This window comes from Coffea arabica, chromosome 2c, assembly GCF_036785885.1.
Source record: "Coffea arabica cultivar ET-39 chromosome 2c, Coffea Arabica ET-39 HiFi, whole genome shotgun sequence".
Lineage (NCBI taxonomy): Eukaryota > Viridiplantae > Streptophyta > Magnoliopsida > Gentianales > Rubiaceae > Coffea > Coffea arabica.
The window spans coordinates 20,300,518-20,318,374 of record NC_092312.1 but is presented as its reverse complement, the minus strand read 5'-3'; the positions used below and the strand labels follow the sequence as shown (position 1 = coordinate 20,318,374).

Here is a 17,857-nt window from a genome sequence, read left to right as displayed (position 1 = left end):
GACGGCTGCAGACCAATTTTTAGTAGGCCCAAATCCTGAATCAAACAGCAAAGCAGACAAGGCATCTTCAACTGTTATTTCAGAGCTCCAAGTCAGCACTTCCACCATGGCGACTAGCAGCACCATGGCCTTATCCTCACTCCTTCCACCGCAAACGCTCCACATCACCAGCTCCAACCACCCTCCCAATTCCTCCCTCAAAGTCTTCTCTTTTCCAACCAGATCACCACAACAGAACTGTCATCCTAAGAGCATCCTCTCAACCTCACCACCTTCTTTTACTTGGGTGCCATCTCAAAAGTGGAGAACCTGTATTTCTTTCTTCCCAGCTTTCTTGAAAAACAAGGCCAAAGATGCAAAGGCCATCAAAGAAGAACTTCTTGAAGCCATTGCACCTCTTGATCGTGGGGCAGAGGCCACTCCTGAAGACCAGCAAAGCATTGATCAGGTTTGCTTATTCTGTAGCTTCCCTAGTTATTGTGCCTGTCGTTTTGGTTTTCGTTGAGTATATCAATTTACTACAGTCTCCCTCCAACTTAACTTACTGCTACAGCGTTAACCATGAAAAAAAGAGTGAAAATGGTCTCCATGCATATTAGACCATTCTTGACATTTGATTCTGCATTTTCGTTCTTGACTTTGTTCTTGGTTAGATTAGATTACTCGAAAACTAGAAGCAGTAAGTCCAATAAAGGAGCCATTGAAGTCTGATTTACTGAATGGCAAATGGGAACTCATATACACAACTTCCCAGTCTATTTTGCAAACCGAGGTAAGTAACTGATGTTTGAGCGATTCCAGTAATTTTTGTGGTTCTAGTACTTTTTATACTTCGGTGAAATGAGAGCGCTGTTATGGATTGGTGTAAACAGAGGCCCAAAATCTTAAGGTCTAAAACGAATTATCAAGCGATAAACGTGGATACACTTCGGGCTCAAAATATGGAATCATGTCCATTCTTCAATCAGGTACTTCTGGGCATCTTTTACATTTTACATTTTTATTTCTTATTTTAGCATGTTCTATATCGGTTCTACAAAGTTGTTAAAAGCTCATCTCTGAACCGTTAACTCAAAGCAAGAAACTCATCAAGTAGGCTTCTGCAGGCTTCCAGTGCCATAATTGACTGATGAAATCAGCATTTTATCCCTCATCAAGTGGCGTTGCAGCAATATTGTTGTCTGATAATATACATTTTTCTTATGATTTAGTGTGTTCTAGCTAATAAACATCTTCTTCTTCTTCTTTTTCAAATTAAATCGACAGCATTTCCCATATGGTGGTGTAGCTAAACTTTTGTCATCAATTAGAATTTGGCTATAGTCACATTCTACATATTTATCATGGTAAACAAAGGAAAATCGCTCATGAACAATGAGAATGATTTTAGTGACTGCTTCTCAGCACATAATCTGACCTAAAGGAAAATTTCTTGCTAGTTTTAGAATGGCTTGAGATAAAGACTATTTTGTAGTGATGCAGTTCTTAAAACTCCAAAGCATAATACTGAGAGGAGTTCCTCAATATTCAGGGGCTCCTTTTTTTTTTTTATTCCTTCCATTTGCAGTTGACCTTACATTAGGCTGTTAAGTTCGGGTTCCTTATTCTGGATTTTGAGTTATATACGAATAATTAATGGCCATGAACTCAAGTCCATTGAAAATTACGTCTTGTAGTTGAAATATAGCCAAAGAATACCACAAGCTTTTCAGTTTTTCAACTCTCAAGGTAAGTAGAAAAAACTAGTAGCCTTAGACCAAAATCTGAATTCAACTTTTACAACTGCACTACCTTCAATGACTTTGGATTTTTTTCATATCTACTGCAGGTTACTGCAGATTTAACACCTCTAAATGCAAGGAAGGTGGCTGTAAAATTTGATTACTTTAAAATTGCTGGACTGGTAAGCCTTTAATTCTCACAGATTAGCAATGCTTTTACATATGCGAGAACAAAGCATGTCATTAGATATGTGTTATACTATTTTGATTGGTTATATAATGAAAATTAGTGGAATCTTCAAGTAGATGGCATTACCAGTCAACTGTTACACAAATTAAAATTTGAATTTTTGCCCAGTTTACCTTAAGCATATTAATGGTAATAACATCACTCTAAATAGCTGCTGAACTGAGAATTTTGAAATGAAGCAAACTTTTCTAATGATGTTTGCAACACTCAATATTGTGGTACTTAGTGTAATCGCTGACTCACGGTCGATACTTAATTTTAGAAACAATGGTAGTGGTCTTTGTGAGTGGGACTAACCTCTAGTTGGTCTCTAATTTTCTGTTGTTTTTTCAGACGCTATAGGACTGACTGCACTTTTAACGTGGCATTTTGAACAAATTAAGATGTAGAATAACATGAGTGCTTGATGTCATTGGCTTGCAGATACCCGTCAAAGCTCCTGGAAGAGCTAAAGGTGAACTAGAGATTACATACTTGGATGAAGAGCTTAGGTGAGCTTCATTACTGGTTCAGTAGATTATTAATCATGAACCTTCTCGTAAACCCACGTAATTTTGACGCTCATCATCTTCAAGCTTCTCTTAACACAGGAATCTACAGCAATTTAGGATCTTATCAGCAAATGGAACTGACATTAGGTTGCGGCATACTTAGCTCCATTTAGTTTACTATATACATGGAAGTAATTGCTATGTCCGATTGCAAAAGTGCAGGTGATTATGCTAAAGAACTGATAATTGGTAAGAGGAATTAGAACAACTAAAGCAGGTTCAAAAGGATTTGTTATCCTCTCAAGCTTCAATATGAGGTTTTATTGGCTTAAACACATTAGCGGAAAGCTCCTTTGTCCATGTCTTGATTAGTAAATTACTCAGATTATTCAAACCACCAGTCTGGATTTGGTTGATTGTTCAAACATAGCTATTACCTGTTGCATTTAGTTGGGGATACAAATTACCATAGCAATTAACAACTTGTTCTGGGAGTGAACAGGAATAAAAAGCTGTGAGGACCCATTTCGCAGCACAACTTGCACAGATTCAGTGGGGTTTCTACTTCTGAAAGCCAAAAAATGGAGCCCTCCAGTGATTTTGCTCCCTTTTTTTCTTTTAAAACATTTGTTGGTAGGATAGTTCAGAATCTCTGGTTCTCTAGAACTTGCCAGAATGAGTCCTCCTTTTGTGCAGTAGGAACAGAATTATTTGAGAGGGATCAAGCCCTACTATTTGATCTTTATTTTCAGAACTCGTCTAAGCATACGTTGCAGCTCAAGTCGGTAGATGTAATTATCTTCCTGAATTGAGATATCATAATGCTTGCTTATCTTATTTCTGCGAATAGAATTGGATGACTGTGTAGATCAGCAACATCTAGAACTGTTAATAACTGCAGCTTTCCTTCCATTTTTGTCCCTTTCTTTTGCCCCTGGCAGAGTATCAAGAGGTGATCTGGGGAACCTGTTCATCTTGAAGATGGTTGATCCGTCTTATAGGGTACCTACCTGAGCTAAAATCTATCAGAAGCAACAGGACAGACGAGTTCTAAACTGATTCTTATACCAAGGAGCAAGAATAGAATAATATCTGAGTGTACTATTGCTTACTTTTCCATATCCAGAATACTTGGAAAGTACCTCTAGCCTTGAGACGTGCAATATTGTAAACTTCATAACGTGCCATAACCATAGACTAGAGCGGCATCCATGTACAATATACATACATTACAGTCTCGAGAGTACAGAGCTAATTATTATTCATCAAATGCTTATACAAATGATTATGGCACCCTCTTTGCAGGTTGCTTAATTCTGAATTTTAAAAACACCAGGAACAGAAAAAGGCGGAACATGAAAGGATGAGAGCTCATAAAATATTCAACTCGGATTGGTGGGGTGCGCCAGGCCCAGGCAATAGTGAAAGGCCAAGGCGACGCTCGAGAGCCCCGGTAGCAAGCTACCGTGGTGGGCTCTCCCCCTGAAAAAATTAAGTTAATATCGTGTGGGCCGATGGCCCACGTATCAGATATTAAACTGATAAGAACAGATACTACACTTGATCTTAGCCAAAAGGCCGAGAAAGGTATGCTTTGTCAGGGGCTAAATAGCTCATTTTATAGCCTGCTCTCCGCCTTTCTATTGCCTTCGAGGACCGATGTGGGAGAAAAAAGAACCCACGCTTCGGAATGCAAAAACGGCTAAGCAACGATTCCTCTCTAGTCTCTGAGTCGCCGGGAATTTGCTGAGGTGACTTTCTTGAATTTTGCTGGGGATTTGCTAGCTGTCAGTGTATCGGCACTGCTGAGTTTAAGAGTTCAAACTCTGAGTCTCTAACTAGTCCTATTACATTTTTTAAAGTGGGAAAAAAAGTGATTAAATTTGGCGAAACTTTTTTTTTTTTTTGTGGTTCTTTTATTTTGAGGGTTCAATCTGACGAAATCTGAGACGTGAGTTAACGAAAAACGTTCTTCTATTGAAGGTGATGATCAAGATACATTTTTGTTTCTTTGATAAACACGGGAGGCGCTCGATGTGAACAAACAGTACTGGGTGACTCCTTCAAAGAATGGTAGGAAGAAGTATTATGGCAAAAAGACCAAAGCAATTAAACTTGGATTAACTCTTCATTATTCTCTTCATATGCAAAAACAAAGCTTAGTAGACAGGTAGATTTTTTGAATTTTGAGCGGGCATCACCATTAAGTAATTACTAGTAATTGATGCGCATTCGATGAAAAACTCTTCATTTCATCGAATAAACGTAGAATTCTTGCTGGACAACAAAATTTAGTAGCAGTAAAGTAAAAAGTTTAGGATTAATCTTCTTCTATACACTGACAGTGTATATACACTTTCACCATTAGATGCATGACACATAATTCAAATTTTATACATGTGTCGTGCATCAAACCGTGATAGTGTGTACACTGTCAGTGTATACAACATTTTCTCAAAAGTTTAATACAGGAAGATATGATAAAAATCAAACAAAAAATTGAATCCAGTAATTACCTGTACTGATTGATTATAAATCTACGTACTCTTACATTGAGACTAAGCTCCACAAATACAATCATTGAAAAGTTTCTTATGATGAAGAAGATTTTTTTTTTTTTTTACGATGAAAAAAAAAATATGATGAAGAAGATGGAGAAGAATTTTTTTTATTTAGTTGTAATTTGTAGCACAGAAGACTGTAATATAGTAGTTATGTAATATTAGCGGTTGAGTTGTGTTTTATGGAATTGTAAGTCATGATATGGTAGTTATGTTTTGTATGTTAGTGGATGTATTTTACTGATTGTGTGATGTTGGTGATTGAGTTAGAGTGTGTTAGTGGTAAAGAATAATTTTTTAAGGATAAAAAGGAATTTTAAAAAGTGATATAGATTGTTTACACCAAATCACGTGCTCTCCCTTTGTTTTATTGTAGAATGAGTAATAATATTCACGCAACCACGTATTTATTAACTCAAATACAAACTATCAAGAGTCCAAAGTAATTATAATGGTTGTAATTCATAGGGAATTACAACATTAGCATCACACTAGTACTCTCGTTATGGTACCGTTTCTCCCAAAAAAGGAGGAAAAAAAAAAAAGGCGTGTTTGGAATCAAGCGGTTTACTACGAAATTTTCCCCTACTAACGATTTGCAATAAACTACTGCTAATGCCAATATAAGTTAACTCAATTAACAAGGACGGGTACTTCCTTACAAAAGTTTTGTTTGAAGGCATGTCCTGATTCATGATGGCGATCAGAGCCAAACTCATGAAAACTTTTTGTTATCAAGAAAAAAAAAAAAACTGCTGTTAATATCACCAATCTCCAACGACTAGTGCAGCATCATGAAACCAGCAGGAGAGCGCCAAAGGCAAATTACCATAGCTACTTTCACAATTACGATACAAAGTGATACAGTTTGAATAGCCAAAAGCTTCTCAGGCTTCAATGTTCCAAAACGCTAGTGTCCTCTAAGTGACATGTTTTTGACTTTGTATTTCGTCTAGGCTGACAACCAAGAAAGAATCATGTACAAACATACAACTGTGAAAATATCAGGTATTAACGTTTAATTTCCTACTAGAATTAACCTAACACTACACTGTCTACTTATCTTTCCTCTTATCTTTTGGCCATTTATTCCTTTCCCCCATCGTGTCTAATGCGCAAAATATAAACATTATCACAAATATGCAGCAGCGCATTGCTCTGGCTTCGTTTCAGGAGAAGCATTGGGGAGTTCCAAGCATTCTCGTGTATCATTTGTATTATGCACTCAAAGCAGTCTTCACAATAAGCTATTGTGCAAGGCCACTAGGAATGGAAGAGCTATCATCCTCGACTAATTTCTCAACTGGGTTCTCCTTAGCCCAAACAGCTGCGTCTAAGTATCCCAACTCAAAGAGCTTATCCAGAATGTGATCTTCTGCTGGCTCAAGTGCCCAATTGAAAAGCTGAAACACAGGCACATGTAAATCTTAGTTGCATGTAGTAAGTCTTTTAGCTGGAATGGGCTGCAAATCAAACAGTACAATTACCTCCCTGGGACTCGCCCTATTTTCAGGATTGCAGTCAGGACTAATACCAATTCCTGCCAACCCCAATCGACTGGCTGGGAAAGCACAAACACGAACCTAGAATGCAACAAGAATGAACATCATTTAGCTACTCCAAGATGTCAGTTTGATTGTTCCACTTGTAGCACTAACCCATTTACTAAAACAAGTAACTCTTCCTTCAAATGATTCATCAATAGGAGGTTAATGTATGTGTAAATAACAGAGACGCAAACAAGACAAAGTCAAAACCACTGGGTGTAGATGATTAATTTACAGACACTTAAAACAACTTTCAATTCAAAAACATGCCAGGATATTCAAGATTAAATCTCTCCAGATGCCACAAATATCAATTGTCTGCTTTAAAGAATTTCAAAGCATAGACCATAAAGGAGAGTTTGACAAAAATTAAATTTTCTTTTCCTTGTAAGGTTTCTCACATAGAATCTCAGAAAATCTAGCACAATCACGAGGAGCCAGGTCTCAGATTACATTTTAATTAAATCCAAGAAGAATCCAAAAAACTAATCACATAAAAATTCATTGCCCTATTGCAGAATATAGCACAGCAAAATCAAATTCACACAAGAATGCAAGTCATACAACTGAGAAAATCCATTCACATTAAAAGAAATTATGAAGAAGCAAAGAAATTATATACTACAGCAAATATGTCAAATGATGTCTCAAGAGTTGGTTAGAACAAGTTAATTCATCAAGAAAATACCGTCTGATATGCAGATGTTGGTGGCATAAACAATGTTAAACCACCATCAATGCAAAGCCGATTTCTGAACCTTGTCGCTGGCCTTGGAGCAAGATATCTGCGGTAAACTATAATTTTAGCTCAACAGGATGTATGAGGCCACAAGAATGTAATTGCTAATTATAGCATCTAAGAACGCTTACCCTGGGACAAAAGAAGAAGTAAAGACAGCATTGATTAGGTCCTCTTTAGAATCAAACTGGTCAACCAATAAACCCCTGGGCCTCCATAGTATCTGTGTCACAGCAACTGAGGTAAAACCATAACACCAATTATCAGAAAGCTGTTTACACATGATGGTGAGATAATTCTGTGAAATACTGCTAGAGATTACTTTATAAACAATTCTAACAAAGTAGAAGTAACACAGATCTGGTAAAAATCAGATTATGAGAAAATGGAGCCTATTCTAAAGAATATCTGTCTATATGGACCATAGAAAATCTCTCGCAATTTGGTGCATTCATTATTCCGGCACTCAAGATCTTGATAAGATCCATCAAAGGTCATATCTTTTCCATGTTTTTATGTATTCAACCCATAGATGAGATAAAAAAGAGAAGTACTCAAAAAGAGTCAACTTGCCTAGACTTCAGAAGTAAGGATGTGATCAAATACATTTTCCCTTCAGATGTCGAAAAGAGGTACAACCATTTCATAATTATCCAAGATCACACGGTATAACAACATTTCACCCCAAACCCTACTGAAGATCCAAGTGGCAACAGCTCACTATTGTACGGTATAATTTGAAGCATGAGTACATACGTAATCGTTCCTAGTTTAGGCAAGCAGGAAATTTAATCGTCTCAACTCTTTTTTTCCCCTAATTCCTTAAGGACAAAGACTCTATGCATATAAAAATTTCACCAACATCAATAGATACTCTCGTAAATCACTGTTAAGAGCAAAATGGGCATCAGGAATAAAGAATTCTTACCACGAACTCTTCCACTTGATCTAATATGAACATCATCTGGTAGAAAGTTCTGAAGAACATCTCTAAGAACAGCCTGACAAAAGAAAATTCTCTATTTGGTACTCAAATAAGGAGAAGGAAGAGAGAGAGAGAGAGAGAGTATCCTTTTCCGCTCATTGTCCATCTAGATAATGTTTACGATCATAAGCTTGCTCACATTGACAACATTTACAGAATGCAGTTAACCTATACAAGCAAAACATGTTTATGTACCTCAACATTTCAAATGTACACCTAACAGGCATGATACTTTGAAGGCCATTCCTTCACCAAATTAGTACATAAAACAAAAATACAATTTGCATAGTTCTTTCTTTAATTGATATTCTTGCAATCGGTGTGCCATGTTTAAGTTACAAGGCTAACATTTTTCCAACACATGTTCAAACAGAGACGTTCAGCTGCAGCAAAAGTAAAATAAAGCCAAACAAGTCATCATATTTCCATCGTTGTAGCAATCATTCGGTTCCACACACCCTAAATGAGCAACTTTACTCTCAGTTACTCAAAAAGGCAACGTGATTGAAATTGTATCTAGTTACATGTCTGCACCATATAGTCGTTAGCTCAAGTTTCATGACATAACCACACAAACACAAACACACACATACCCCTAAGCGAAATGCAGTACCGTTGAGCCTACAGTCTTGGGCTAATATTTTGGTAACTTCTAAAGCCTCTTGCATACTCGCCCCAGATGCAATCACTGCACATACAATTGCACCAGCAGATGAGCCAGCTAATGGTGTCGTTTCCTGCATCGCAGAAATAAATAACAATAAGAGCTAATTAGCACAGCAACAAGTTGAAAATAAATACATTCAGGAAATTACTAATGAAATTCCAAAAATAAAGGAGAGAGTTGGAGAGAGGGAGAGACCTTAATGTATCCGTTCTCGATGAGGAATTGAGCCACCCCGAGATGATAGGGAAACAAAAGTCCCGCCGCAGAGAAACTAAACCCAGGGCTGCTCACCGCCCTCTGCTCCTTCCTGCGGCGCTCCGCCTCCACGTCTTCCTCCCTCTGCTCCCACGTCACATCAGGCTGAAGGGGGTCCTCAATTACAACAGAGGAAGCTTTCTCTTTCCTCCACCGTCTCCACCAGCTCTCCGACGTACTCGCGCCTCCCGGTTCCAGCCCTCCATTGATAAATTCGCCCCCTTGGCCAACTAAATTGTTGTCCCCACGCCTTATGATGAGCCTGGCGGCGATGCCGAGGAAGAGCTCCCCAGTGGCCACAGCGAAGGACTTTTTCTCGGGTGGTGGAGGCGGCGGTTTGGCCGAAGCAGAGACTTTAGAGGAGAAATGCAGTGGGCGGAGAGGGGTTGGGCGGAGAGGACGATGAGGGTTGGAGAGGAAGAGGGAGAGGGAGGCCATGGCGATGGGCAATAGGGGGTGGTGGTCGTGGCGGTGGCGGACTCGTGGGTCTTGGTTTGGTTTGAACCTGAACAAGGCTCCAGGGAACACACGACGGCTGCAACTTTTCATTTGTTTTTTTTTTTTTCCCTTTTTTCTTTTTCTCTCTCGTTTTGATTTGTACGGAATTCTACTACTTCCTCGATTTATTGACAGAATGACGCATACTGTTCATGGTGTCTGGTGGTATCTGTGAGTTTGTTTGGATGATTTATACTTTTTGTGATGTGATGTATGTGAGATAAAAAAGTGATTGAAATTTGTGAAATAAATTTTTTTATTTCAAATATTCTGTTTGGATAGTAAATTATTTAAGATAATTTTGTAAAAAAAATTCTGTAGCATTTTTTTGATATTATATATGTGAAATAAAAAAATATTTGAAAAAATGTTTTGATAATTTTGTAAACAAAAAAATCTGTAGTATTTTTTTAATATTATGTATGTGAAATAAAAAAATATTTAAAAAATATATTGATAATACAAGCAAATCAATGCATGAAAATTAGGTGTAATAATTTACAATTCAAACACAGTTTTTGATACTGTAGCACTTTAGTTTTCCTCGATTTATTGAGAGTATGACGTATGCTGTCGCACTACTAGTACTAGTGAGCTGGTAAGGTAATGGTTGCGAGAGAAATCAGAAATTTCCAAAACCTGATTCACACAGTTGTCAATCGTGACGGTCCAATTATGTTGACTCTTTCAATCTCTCATTAATAGTCCGTCAGTTAATTTTAAATGGGTCTAACTTGATAATTAGAAAATTCATTTAATTGGTGGATAATAGATTGTTTCAACTCATCCACTTATATTTATTTAAAATAATTATATATTTAAACTCAATTTTTAATGAATGTTAAGAAGATAAACAATAAATGCTGTTATTTCTTGTCAAACAACATGTTAATTTAAAAAAAAAAAAAAAAACTAAGTAGCCTTTCAAATAAATCATAAATGGGTATAAATGAATACCCGTTTATGCCTATTTATTTAAATATGCAAAAATGGTTTGATTCAATTTATTCATTATCCAATTATGACCCGTCCAAATCCATCAAAGTTTTCAGTTTCACCCATCTACTGAATCTCCATTGACACTTGACAATGGATTACTGCTGCAAGCGAGTCAAATTGAATCGACTTTTGATATAATCAAATCGAGTCTTGACTCAATTTTATCAAGTTTGAATTTGTACTCGAACTCAACGAGATTTTAATGTAAAATTTGAATTCGAGTTTGACTCCAATTTCAAGCATGGTCAAGCTTCAAACTCAATCCTACTCGAGTTTTAAAAAATAAAAAAAAATTTAAGAAGTGAATAAAAAATTCATTTTTTCTTAATAAATAATAAAAATATTTATGAATACATATGTAATTTCACTATTAAAATAAAAAATAAAAAATATAATCAGATTGGCTCACAAATGAATGAATTGAATTTATCTATATTTGACTTGAATTCGATAACTCGACTTGATCAGTTCAATCTTAATATTGACTGAGTTCAAGCCGAGTGGTTTGAATTACAATGGGCACAAAAATATTGCAGTCGCCTCTCTCGCAAATAGGCAGATGACCCGTACCCACCCGAAAGAATTCCTGAGTCCTGCTTTCGTCCCTTCTAAGTGTCCCTTTTAGGTTTCAGTCCCCTTACGTATTTAATTTCACCAATACTGCTTATCTGTTTTACAAAACAGACTCGCGCGTGAGTCAATTCAATACTTTAAACAGCATCCATTATTATCAAATCTATGGAGCATCTGCATGGGAGCCGAGTAAAGGACCGTTTTAACCAAATTATTAGCTGAGTTGACCAATATGAAACAAGCCAAACAATTGTTTTTCATCTACTAAACGGTCCGCAACATGGCAAATTCAGCAAGTAAAGAGTGCCCTCATTTGTGTTTACAAACTCGAAATAATTGCGTCTTATCCTAACCACAGCCCAACACCCCTAGATGTTATCAATTTATCATTTCATCAACTTGTTAGTTTCATCTTTATAACCCGCAGTAGCCTCGAGCTCTTTTTTTTTTTTTTGTCGAAACGGTAGGAAGTAGTCTCGAGCTCTTAGTCTACTTCTGCTTTAACATTCCTCTGTCATAGTTAGGGCTGCAAACGAGCCGAGCCGAGTCGAGTTTTGAGCTAATCGAGCCGAGCCTCGACTAAATTTTACCAAGCTCGAGCTCGACGAGCCGGCAAATTTCGAGCTCGAGCTCGACTCGAATCAAGTCGAGCCGAGCTCGAGCTCGAACTCGAAAAAAAATAAAAAATAAATATTTTATTTAAAAAAAATAAATAAAATAATATTTTTTCTTAATAAATAATAAAATATTAAGGACATATACGTAATTTTACTTTGAAAATAAAAAATAAAAAAATATATATATAATATACGTAATTTTATTATTAAATAAAAATAAAAATAAAAAATATATATATATACCCAAGCTTGCGAGCCGGGCTTAATATTCTGAGCTCGAGCTCGACTCGAGCTTGACTCGAGCCGCTCGCGAGCGGCTCGATTCGTTTGCAGCCCTAGTCATAGTATTAGTCAAGTGACAAATGCGACTGTCTAGTCTATAACGGTCCAACTCCTCTTTAAAGGGCTCTAGCGGGGGATGACCAGCATCTAATGAATTCCAAATGCTATTGGAGAGTGCAATTCAATGTGTGAATCGTATACTGGTTGAATTCAATGCCTATGATCTCAAGACTCATTTTAATTGATATGAACATTACCTTGGTCACGATGAGGCTCCTTTTTCTTCTTTCTCTTCTCTCTTATAAGATTTTAAGTCTCCTCGAAACGTGTTTTTTTTTTTTTTACGGTAAACTTTTGGGTGAGCAAGCACTATAGGCTAAAACGAGAAGGAAGGACATAACTTCGTCAGGTAAAAATAGACAACTAAATGCAAAAATGGACTAATTTGAAGAAATTAAGCATGGCTGCCTTGCGCATATTGGAGCATCACGGCGAAAGCTCCATACAATCCCAGCCAGGGGGAATACAAAAGACTATGCTTTTCCCTGTAATACTGTTACAGTAAGCGCTATAGAGGGACTCTGTAGGACGGATCGACCATTCTTAAAATAAACAGGTTACCTTGGTTGCCCCTGGATATCCTGCAAGCGTGTGATGAACTTAAGCTTCAGAATACAAGCAATATCAAGTTGAAAGCAGATGATTGAAAAATGTTTTACTCTATCCGAAACATCTGTTTCTTTCTTTTCCCTCCTCCATTTGCTTAACCATCATACCCATGTCTAGTTAAGAACAACACAACTTTGATCAATTACCGCACTTTCCCCTCTTCTCTCTCCAAGCAAAGCAGGGCACAGACAAATCCTCACAAAAAATGATCGATGTTAACCACTTTGCAGTTGGCACACTAAATATGACAACATGATGGAAATGATTTCGTGCTATTATTATCCTTAACTTTGACTTGTGACACATTAAAGTAGATGCGTCGTCGTCTTCAAGACAAGTCCTTGTGAAACAGTGTAAAGATGATGAGGCAAAACAAAGGACCACATCGCTACATCTAAAATGCTAAGAAGTTATCATGCTATCATATTATTGCTTTCAAAAGATCTTCATTTGACGGATAAAAAACATCTTTGAGAGCTGTAGTGGAGCACCTACTTCACTAGGGAGAACAGCAAAATTGAGTGAATAAGGTAGAAATCAAGGTTAATCAACAAAGAAGACCGCCAATAACGGTTTTCAGCTGGTAAATGTGTCATATGAAGTCTTTCATCTTAGATTGAGAGAAGAGCATGTAATGGATGAAGGAGTTTTAAATAGGAAGAAGTTAAGAACAGACCTAGCAGAACAGGGCAGCTAGATTTAGAGACCAATCTCAATGTCAGTTTATAAGGCCTTGTTAGTTGTTAAGAATTTCATATCATTCACAAACAGGAGACAACAAAATTTATGCGCTTAGCTAGTGTTGCAGTTACTGCAAAAGGCTTTTAGATTCCTTACCGTAACTCTTCATCAAGGTATGTAATTTCCAACTCTCCACGACCACTGCCACGTTCCATTATAGGTATCTGTGAACCACAAAAGACTAGTTGATTATCTCAACCTTCCTGTATGCTCAAGACTTGAAAGGATCATGGAGCAATGCACAGCAGATGCCCCAGGTTTAAGTTACATCCCACTTGCGTTGCTTTTGCCAACTTAAATATCCTACACAAACATCTATAACAGCAAATTGCTACAATCCCAGAAAAATGATGGTGAGTCTAGTACAACAAGATACAGAACTTTAAGCACAGTGAAAGCTTCACCTACCACACCAGCAATCTTGAAGGAGTCAAATTTAACTGCCACCCTTCTTGTATTGAGGGGAACTAAATTGGCTGTGGCCTGCAATAATTTGGACAAACCTCAAACTGTGGGTATTATTAATGGATGTATGTTTTGAGTTCTATTACAAACATTTGCACGTACACAACTAGAATAGGTCTCAAGGCAAGGAGAGATTGAAGTCCATATTATAAAGTCAACTAAGAAGAAATAAGCACAAAAGCTTTGCTTGTTTTCTGAACTACCTGGTTGAAGAATGGCCAAGTTTCCATATTCTGAGCCCTCAATGTGTCCACATTAATCGCTTGATACACTTTCCCATTAGGGCGTAAAAGTTTAGGCCTCTGTGACATTGACAGCAATAGAAGAGACCGGTGATTAGATAAACAAAAATGAATGCCTATAACCTATTAGACCAATGATGCAGAAACAGCCAGTATGAAAGTAATGTGATTTCTCAAGCATACTCAGCTGGGCCCCTGAAGTAGCCAACAGTAACCTGCCTGACCATATGTTTAAAGTTTTTACCCCTTTTAAGCAAGAATGCAACAACTCTCCCTAATATGTTTTAGATTTATGAACCTGCAAGTGATAGTAGCACATTGTCAAACCTGAGGCTGCAGAACTGACTTGGAAGTTGTGTAGAGAAGCTCCCATTTACCATTTAACAAGCTGGACTTGAGTGGCTCCTTTACTTTATTGACTGCTTCCAGTTTACGAGCAATCTAAACGCGAATAAAGGGTCTGAGAGTGTTAAAATAGAAAACATATACATTACCTGAGGCATGTTGATCGGAATAGGATGGATGCTAAAACAAGAATTTTCCCGTTTCCAACAATTGGCTTTTGGTTTTCAACATAGTTTACCAGAGGATAAACAAAATGTCCCCAGGGAGGAATATTTTGGAAAAAAAAAAAAAAGGCCATGCAACAGAATAATAATTGATTGGAGATAGATCGAAGATGTGAATATACACCCTATTCTTGAACGGGAAAGTCTGTAAACATCAGAGATTGTCAAAGATATAAAAAGGTTAATCATTGATTTAAGATCAGGGTCGTGTCTAAGAAATTTCTACTTGAGACTAGAAGTTCCCATTTGCTAATTTTGGCTTCCTTCTTAAAACCTTTGGCTTATTCAAAGAAGCAGTTGAAAATGTTCCAACCTTAATATCTTCTTGTTCCAAAGAACCGCTCTTTACTTGATTTTGGCACAGTATCCTCATTCCACAGCTGTAAACAATTCTCAAAAAAAAAAAAAAAAAAATTCTACCTTTGGATAGAAAAGTTTCAAGTTTACTTTAACACCAACATGAAACGGCCAGTTTCAGAAAGACACTTGAACAATTCTCAACAACTTAATCCAACAAGAGGCAAATTCAAATTAAGGAGATGAACCCACCTGATCTACACGCTCTTGGTCTTCAGCGGTGGCCTCAGCACCGCGATCAAGAGGGGCAATAGCCTCGAGAAGCTCCTGCTTTAGGGTCTCAATGTCTCCGTCTTTGATCGAGAACGATGGAAAGAAAGAAACTCTAGTCCTCCACTTCAAACGTTGAGGAGCTGCTTTCACACATGACTTTGCACGGCATTCATTATTAATGTCGTCGAAATTAGTACTGGTGTTTTGCCCTTTTCGCGGAAAATGAATTGAGGCTAAAGAATGTGAAGTGATGAGTTCTTTGGAAGAGTGATGCAGCTGATGAGAGCAAGAAGAGGAGATGGAGACAGCAGACATTTTCTTCGTCTGCTGATTGTAATTTCAAAATCTGATTATCCGTCAATGAATAATAATGTGTAGCCAAGATCTCGAGCGGATAGACTTCGCTTTGCAGCTCACTTCCCGCCAGACAAAATAATCCACACTTTTTCACCTCTCAATTTCCTCACCTTCCACTTATTTACCTTTCAACTTCCTCGCCTTTAAAGGCTTTTACATATTTTCAATAGTCATTTTGTAAGTTCAATAATAGTTCGACAATAAATCAACAAATGACTATGAATGAATGAAGCAAAATTTCTCCTGATAATATCTAAAACCACTTCAAAATGAGACGCAGGAAATAAATAACGTAATTGGAAGTCCTGCGAATGATTTTGAGTTTGATCAAGATTAGCTTTCAAGGTGGGCTTTGGTTTCCTAACTTTCCTTCACAGATTTGTAAGTCGATGATTTAGAGAACAGAAATGGGAATGCTATAAAGAATCAACTTTGGGGTTCATGAATATGCCAGCCATTCTTTTGGTTGTGATTTTAGTTGGTTAGTGTCATGGAAAGCCAAATTGCAAATGATGCTGAGGGGTTTGGTTTCTTCATCATTATTATAAATCGAAGGGGTGGAAACTGCAGCCTTCATAGTATCTATCTATCCTAGGTTCCCACATCGGCCTCCGGAAGCCTACCGCTAAATCCTCAGGTGCATAAAAAGCACAGCCCAATACCGAGAAACGCATACCTTTCTCGGCCTTTTGGCTAAGATCAAGTGTAGTATCTGTTCTTATCAGTTTAATATCTGATACGTGGGCCATCGGCCCACACGATATTAACTCAATTTTTTCAGGGGGAGAGCCCACCACGGTAGCTTGCTACCGGGGCTCTCGAGCGTCGCCTTGGCCTCGCACTACAGCCTGGGCCTGGCGCACCCCACCAATCCAAGTTCAACTTTGTTTATCCGTAAGATAATTTATGTGAAACGTGTTAATATTTGGCTAATATGTTTTGTGAATCTACCGTTCAAATAATAATGAAACAGAAGTTTAGTGAATTTGCAAAACAAGTTCACATATTAATGGTTCCAATGTTGAAATATTTAGGCAATATGATCTTTAAACTTAGAAAATGCTCCAATTATTTAAAAATGCATTTTAGTTCACACTGACACAAATCTCTATTCTGAGCTGATAGATAGGAGATTTTCTTTTAAAAAAAAAAAAATTGAAAACCACAGGACTTCATAAATTTGCAACACCTGTGGAATAACACATACAATGAACTGCTAGTTGTCTGTTTTGAAGTTCATATTGAAGGCCTCTTCCATTAATTTGTCAATTAAAGTTGCGACCACATTCTTCTGTTTATTATACACTGACCAGAGTTGTGAAAGTTGTTAATTATTACTACTCAAGTGGATGGATTCGTGTCGGTACAAAACAAAACCACTATGAATAATATTAAACCAATGTTACAAGTGTAGAAGTTTAGTAATCTCTTAACCTTTTTGGCTGAACAACAATTTTTTTTTTCCAGAAACAATAATAATCTATTCTATCTTAGATTACAGAAGAGAGGGGTTAATAAATATACATATCTTACTAGATTAAAGAGATATTTTGACATCATTCTTGAACTTTTTTGACTTGACTGCTACAAGTGAGAATTGAATCTTTATCTACAGTTCAAAAAAGGATTCAAGTCCCTCCTCAGTGGTTGGCTGAACGACAAATGCTTAGGCAAATTTTTGTTCGATTTTCGGTTAGTTTATTACCATAAAAGCCTTAACTTGCTTGGTAAAAAAGACTAAAACCTTGCTCGGGATAGTGGGTTCTAAGTTTAGGCCTAGTAGCAGCTGCCCTGTTTGGGGGTTCAATCCCATATCGGGGTTGTTAGGGGGTAGTATATTAGTCTCCTGAGGAATCACAAGAGTTGCCGGCTTTTGTGGTTTTCTCGGGATTTCGGTTAGTTTATTACCACAAAAGTCTTAACTTGCTTGGTAAAAAAAAAACGAAAAGGGTGCCATCTAGAAGAATGCCGAGTGGTGTTTTGAAGAGCAGGAGAAAAGGTGAAGAGGACAAAAGGAATAGAAGGACTAGCGGCTTCCGTTGCCGGGACGGGAATTGAA

At 37.3% G+C, this 17,857-nt stretch overlaps 3 protein-coding genes and 2 non-coding genes across 9 annotated transcripts; 2 read left to right on the top strand and 3 right to left on the bottom strand.

Moving 5' to 3' along the window:
• The first annotated feature begins 64 nt into the window (after nt 1–64).
• On the top strand, nt 65–3,755 carry LOC113731841 (probable plastid-lipid-associated protein 4, chloroplastic). Of its 3 annotated transcripts, none has more exons than XM_027257306.2 (6): nt 65–448; nt 659–772; nt 873–968; nt 1,829–1,903; nt 2,395–2,462; nt 2,562–2,754. In XM_027257306.2, exons 1-6 carry the CDS (start codon nt 107–109, stop codon nt 2,623–2,625), a joined length of 759 nt encoding a protein of 252 aa, XP_027113107.2. In that variant the 5' UTR covers nt 65–106; the 3' UTR covers nt 2,626–2,754. The 3 variants fall into 3 exon arrangements, with proteins under 3 accessions (XP_027113107.2, XP_027113106.2, XP_027113108.2); XM_027257305.2 differs by lacking the exon at nt 2,562–2,754 and adding an exon at nt 3,404–3,755 and having other exon boundaries at nt 66–448; XM_027257307.2 differs by lacking the exon at nt 2,562–2,754 and adding an exon at nt 2,965–3,216 and having other exon boundaries at nt 66–448.
• A 102-nt stretch (nt 3,756–3,857) lies between these two features.
• LOC113733565 (U2 spliceosomal RNA) lies at nt 3,858–4,053 on the bottom strand. Its single transcript, XR_003459070.2, has one exon. It is a non-coding gene; the product is annotated as a U2 spliceosomal RNA (small nuclear RNA).
• Nucleotides 4,054–5,832: 1,779 nt separating this feature from the next.
• LOC140035183 (uncharacterized) lies at nt 5,833–9,834 on the bottom strand. Its single transcript, XM_072075098.1, has 7 exons — nt 9,157–9,834; nt 8,888–9,031; nt 8,238–8,310; nt 7,441–7,546; nt 7,259–7,355; nt 6,511–6,606; nt 5,833–6,426 (listed from the first exon to the last, which is right to left on the bottom strand). The coding sequence occupies exons 1-7, from the start codon at nt 9,763–9,765 to the stop codon at nt 6,271–6,273; spliced, it is 1,281 nt and encodes a 426-aa protein (XP_071931199.1). The 5' UTR covers nt 9,766–9,834; the 3' UTR covers nt 5,833–6,270.
• A 2,779-nt stretch (nt 9,835–12,613) lies between these two features.
• On the bottom strand, nt 12,614–15,912 carry LOC113731839 (probable plastid-lipid-associated protein 4, chloroplastic). Of its 3 annotated transcripts, none has more exons than XR_003458605.2 (6): nt 15,421–15,912; nt 14,630–14,743; nt 14,264–14,362; nt 14,004–14,078; nt 13,692–13,926; nt 12,614–12,826 (listed from the first exon to the last, which is right to left on the bottom strand). XR_003458605.2 is itself a non-coding variant. In XM_072075096.1 (6 exons), the coding sequence occupies exons 1-6, from the start codon at nt 15,754–15,756 to the stop codon at nt 12,754–12,756; spliced, it is 765 nt and encodes a 254-aa protein (XP_071931197.1). In that variant the 5' UTR covers nt 15,757–15,902; the 3' UTR covers nt 12,614–12,753. The 3 variants fall into 3 exon arrangements, 2 of the variants coding, with proteins under 2 accessions (XP_071931197.1, XP_071931198.1); XM_072075096.1 differs by having other exon boundaries at nt 13,692–13,759; nt 15,421–15,902; XM_072075097.1 differs by lacking the exon at nt 14,630–14,743 and having other exon boundaries at nt 13,692–13,759; nt 15,421–15,886.
• A 558-nt stretch (nt 15,913–16,470) lies between these two features.
• On the top strand, nt 16,471–16,666 carry LOC113733576 (U2 spliceosomal RNA). Its single transcript, XR_003459081.2, has one exon. It is a non-coding gene; the product is annotated as a U2 spliceosomal RNA (small nuclear RNA).
• The last annotated feature ends 1,191 nt before the right edge of the window (nt 16,667–17,857 follow it).

Excerpts from the sequence above, each read along its gene's own strand:
- LOC140035183 (XM_072075098.1), bottom strand. The coding sequence starts at position 9,765 with ATGAAAAGTTGCAGCCGTCGTGTGTTCCCTGGAGCCTTGTTCAGGTTC. Across the intron at positions 8,311-8,887 it reads GTACTGCATTTCGCTTAGGG|GCTGTTCTTAGAGATGTTCT; the intron begins GTATGTGTGTGT and ends TTCTTTTGTCAG. Across the intron at positions 6,427-6,510 it reads ATAGGGCGAGTCCCAGGGAG|CTTTTCAATTGGGCACTTGA; the intron begins GTAATTGTACTG and ends CCTGTGTTTCAG.
- LOC113731841 (XM_027257305.2), top strand. The coding sequence starts at position 107 with ATGGCGACTAGCAGCACCATGGCCTTATCCTCACTCCTTCCACCGCAA. Across the intron at positions 449-658 it reads ACCAGCAAAGCATTGATCAG|ATTACTCGAAAACTAGAAGC; the intron begins GTTTGCTTATTC and ends TGGTTAGATTAG. Across the intron at positions 969-1,828 it reads CATGTCCATTCTTCAATCAG|GTTACTGCAGATTTAACACC; the intron begins GTACTTCTGGGC and ends TATCTACTGCAG.
- LOC113731839 (XM_072075096.1), bottom strand. The coding sequence starts at position 15,756 with ATGTCTGCTGTCTCCATCTCCTCTTCTTGCTCTCATCAGCTGCATCAC. Across the intron at positions 14,363-14,629 it reads AGTCAGTTCTGCAGCCTCAG|AGGCCTAAACTTTTACGCCC; the intron begins GTTTGACAATGT and ends TCAATGTCACAG. Across the intron at positions 13,760-14,003 it reads CCTTCAAGATTGCTGGTGTG|ATACCTATAATGGAACGTGG; the intron begins GTAGGTGAAGCT and ends TGTGGTTCACAG.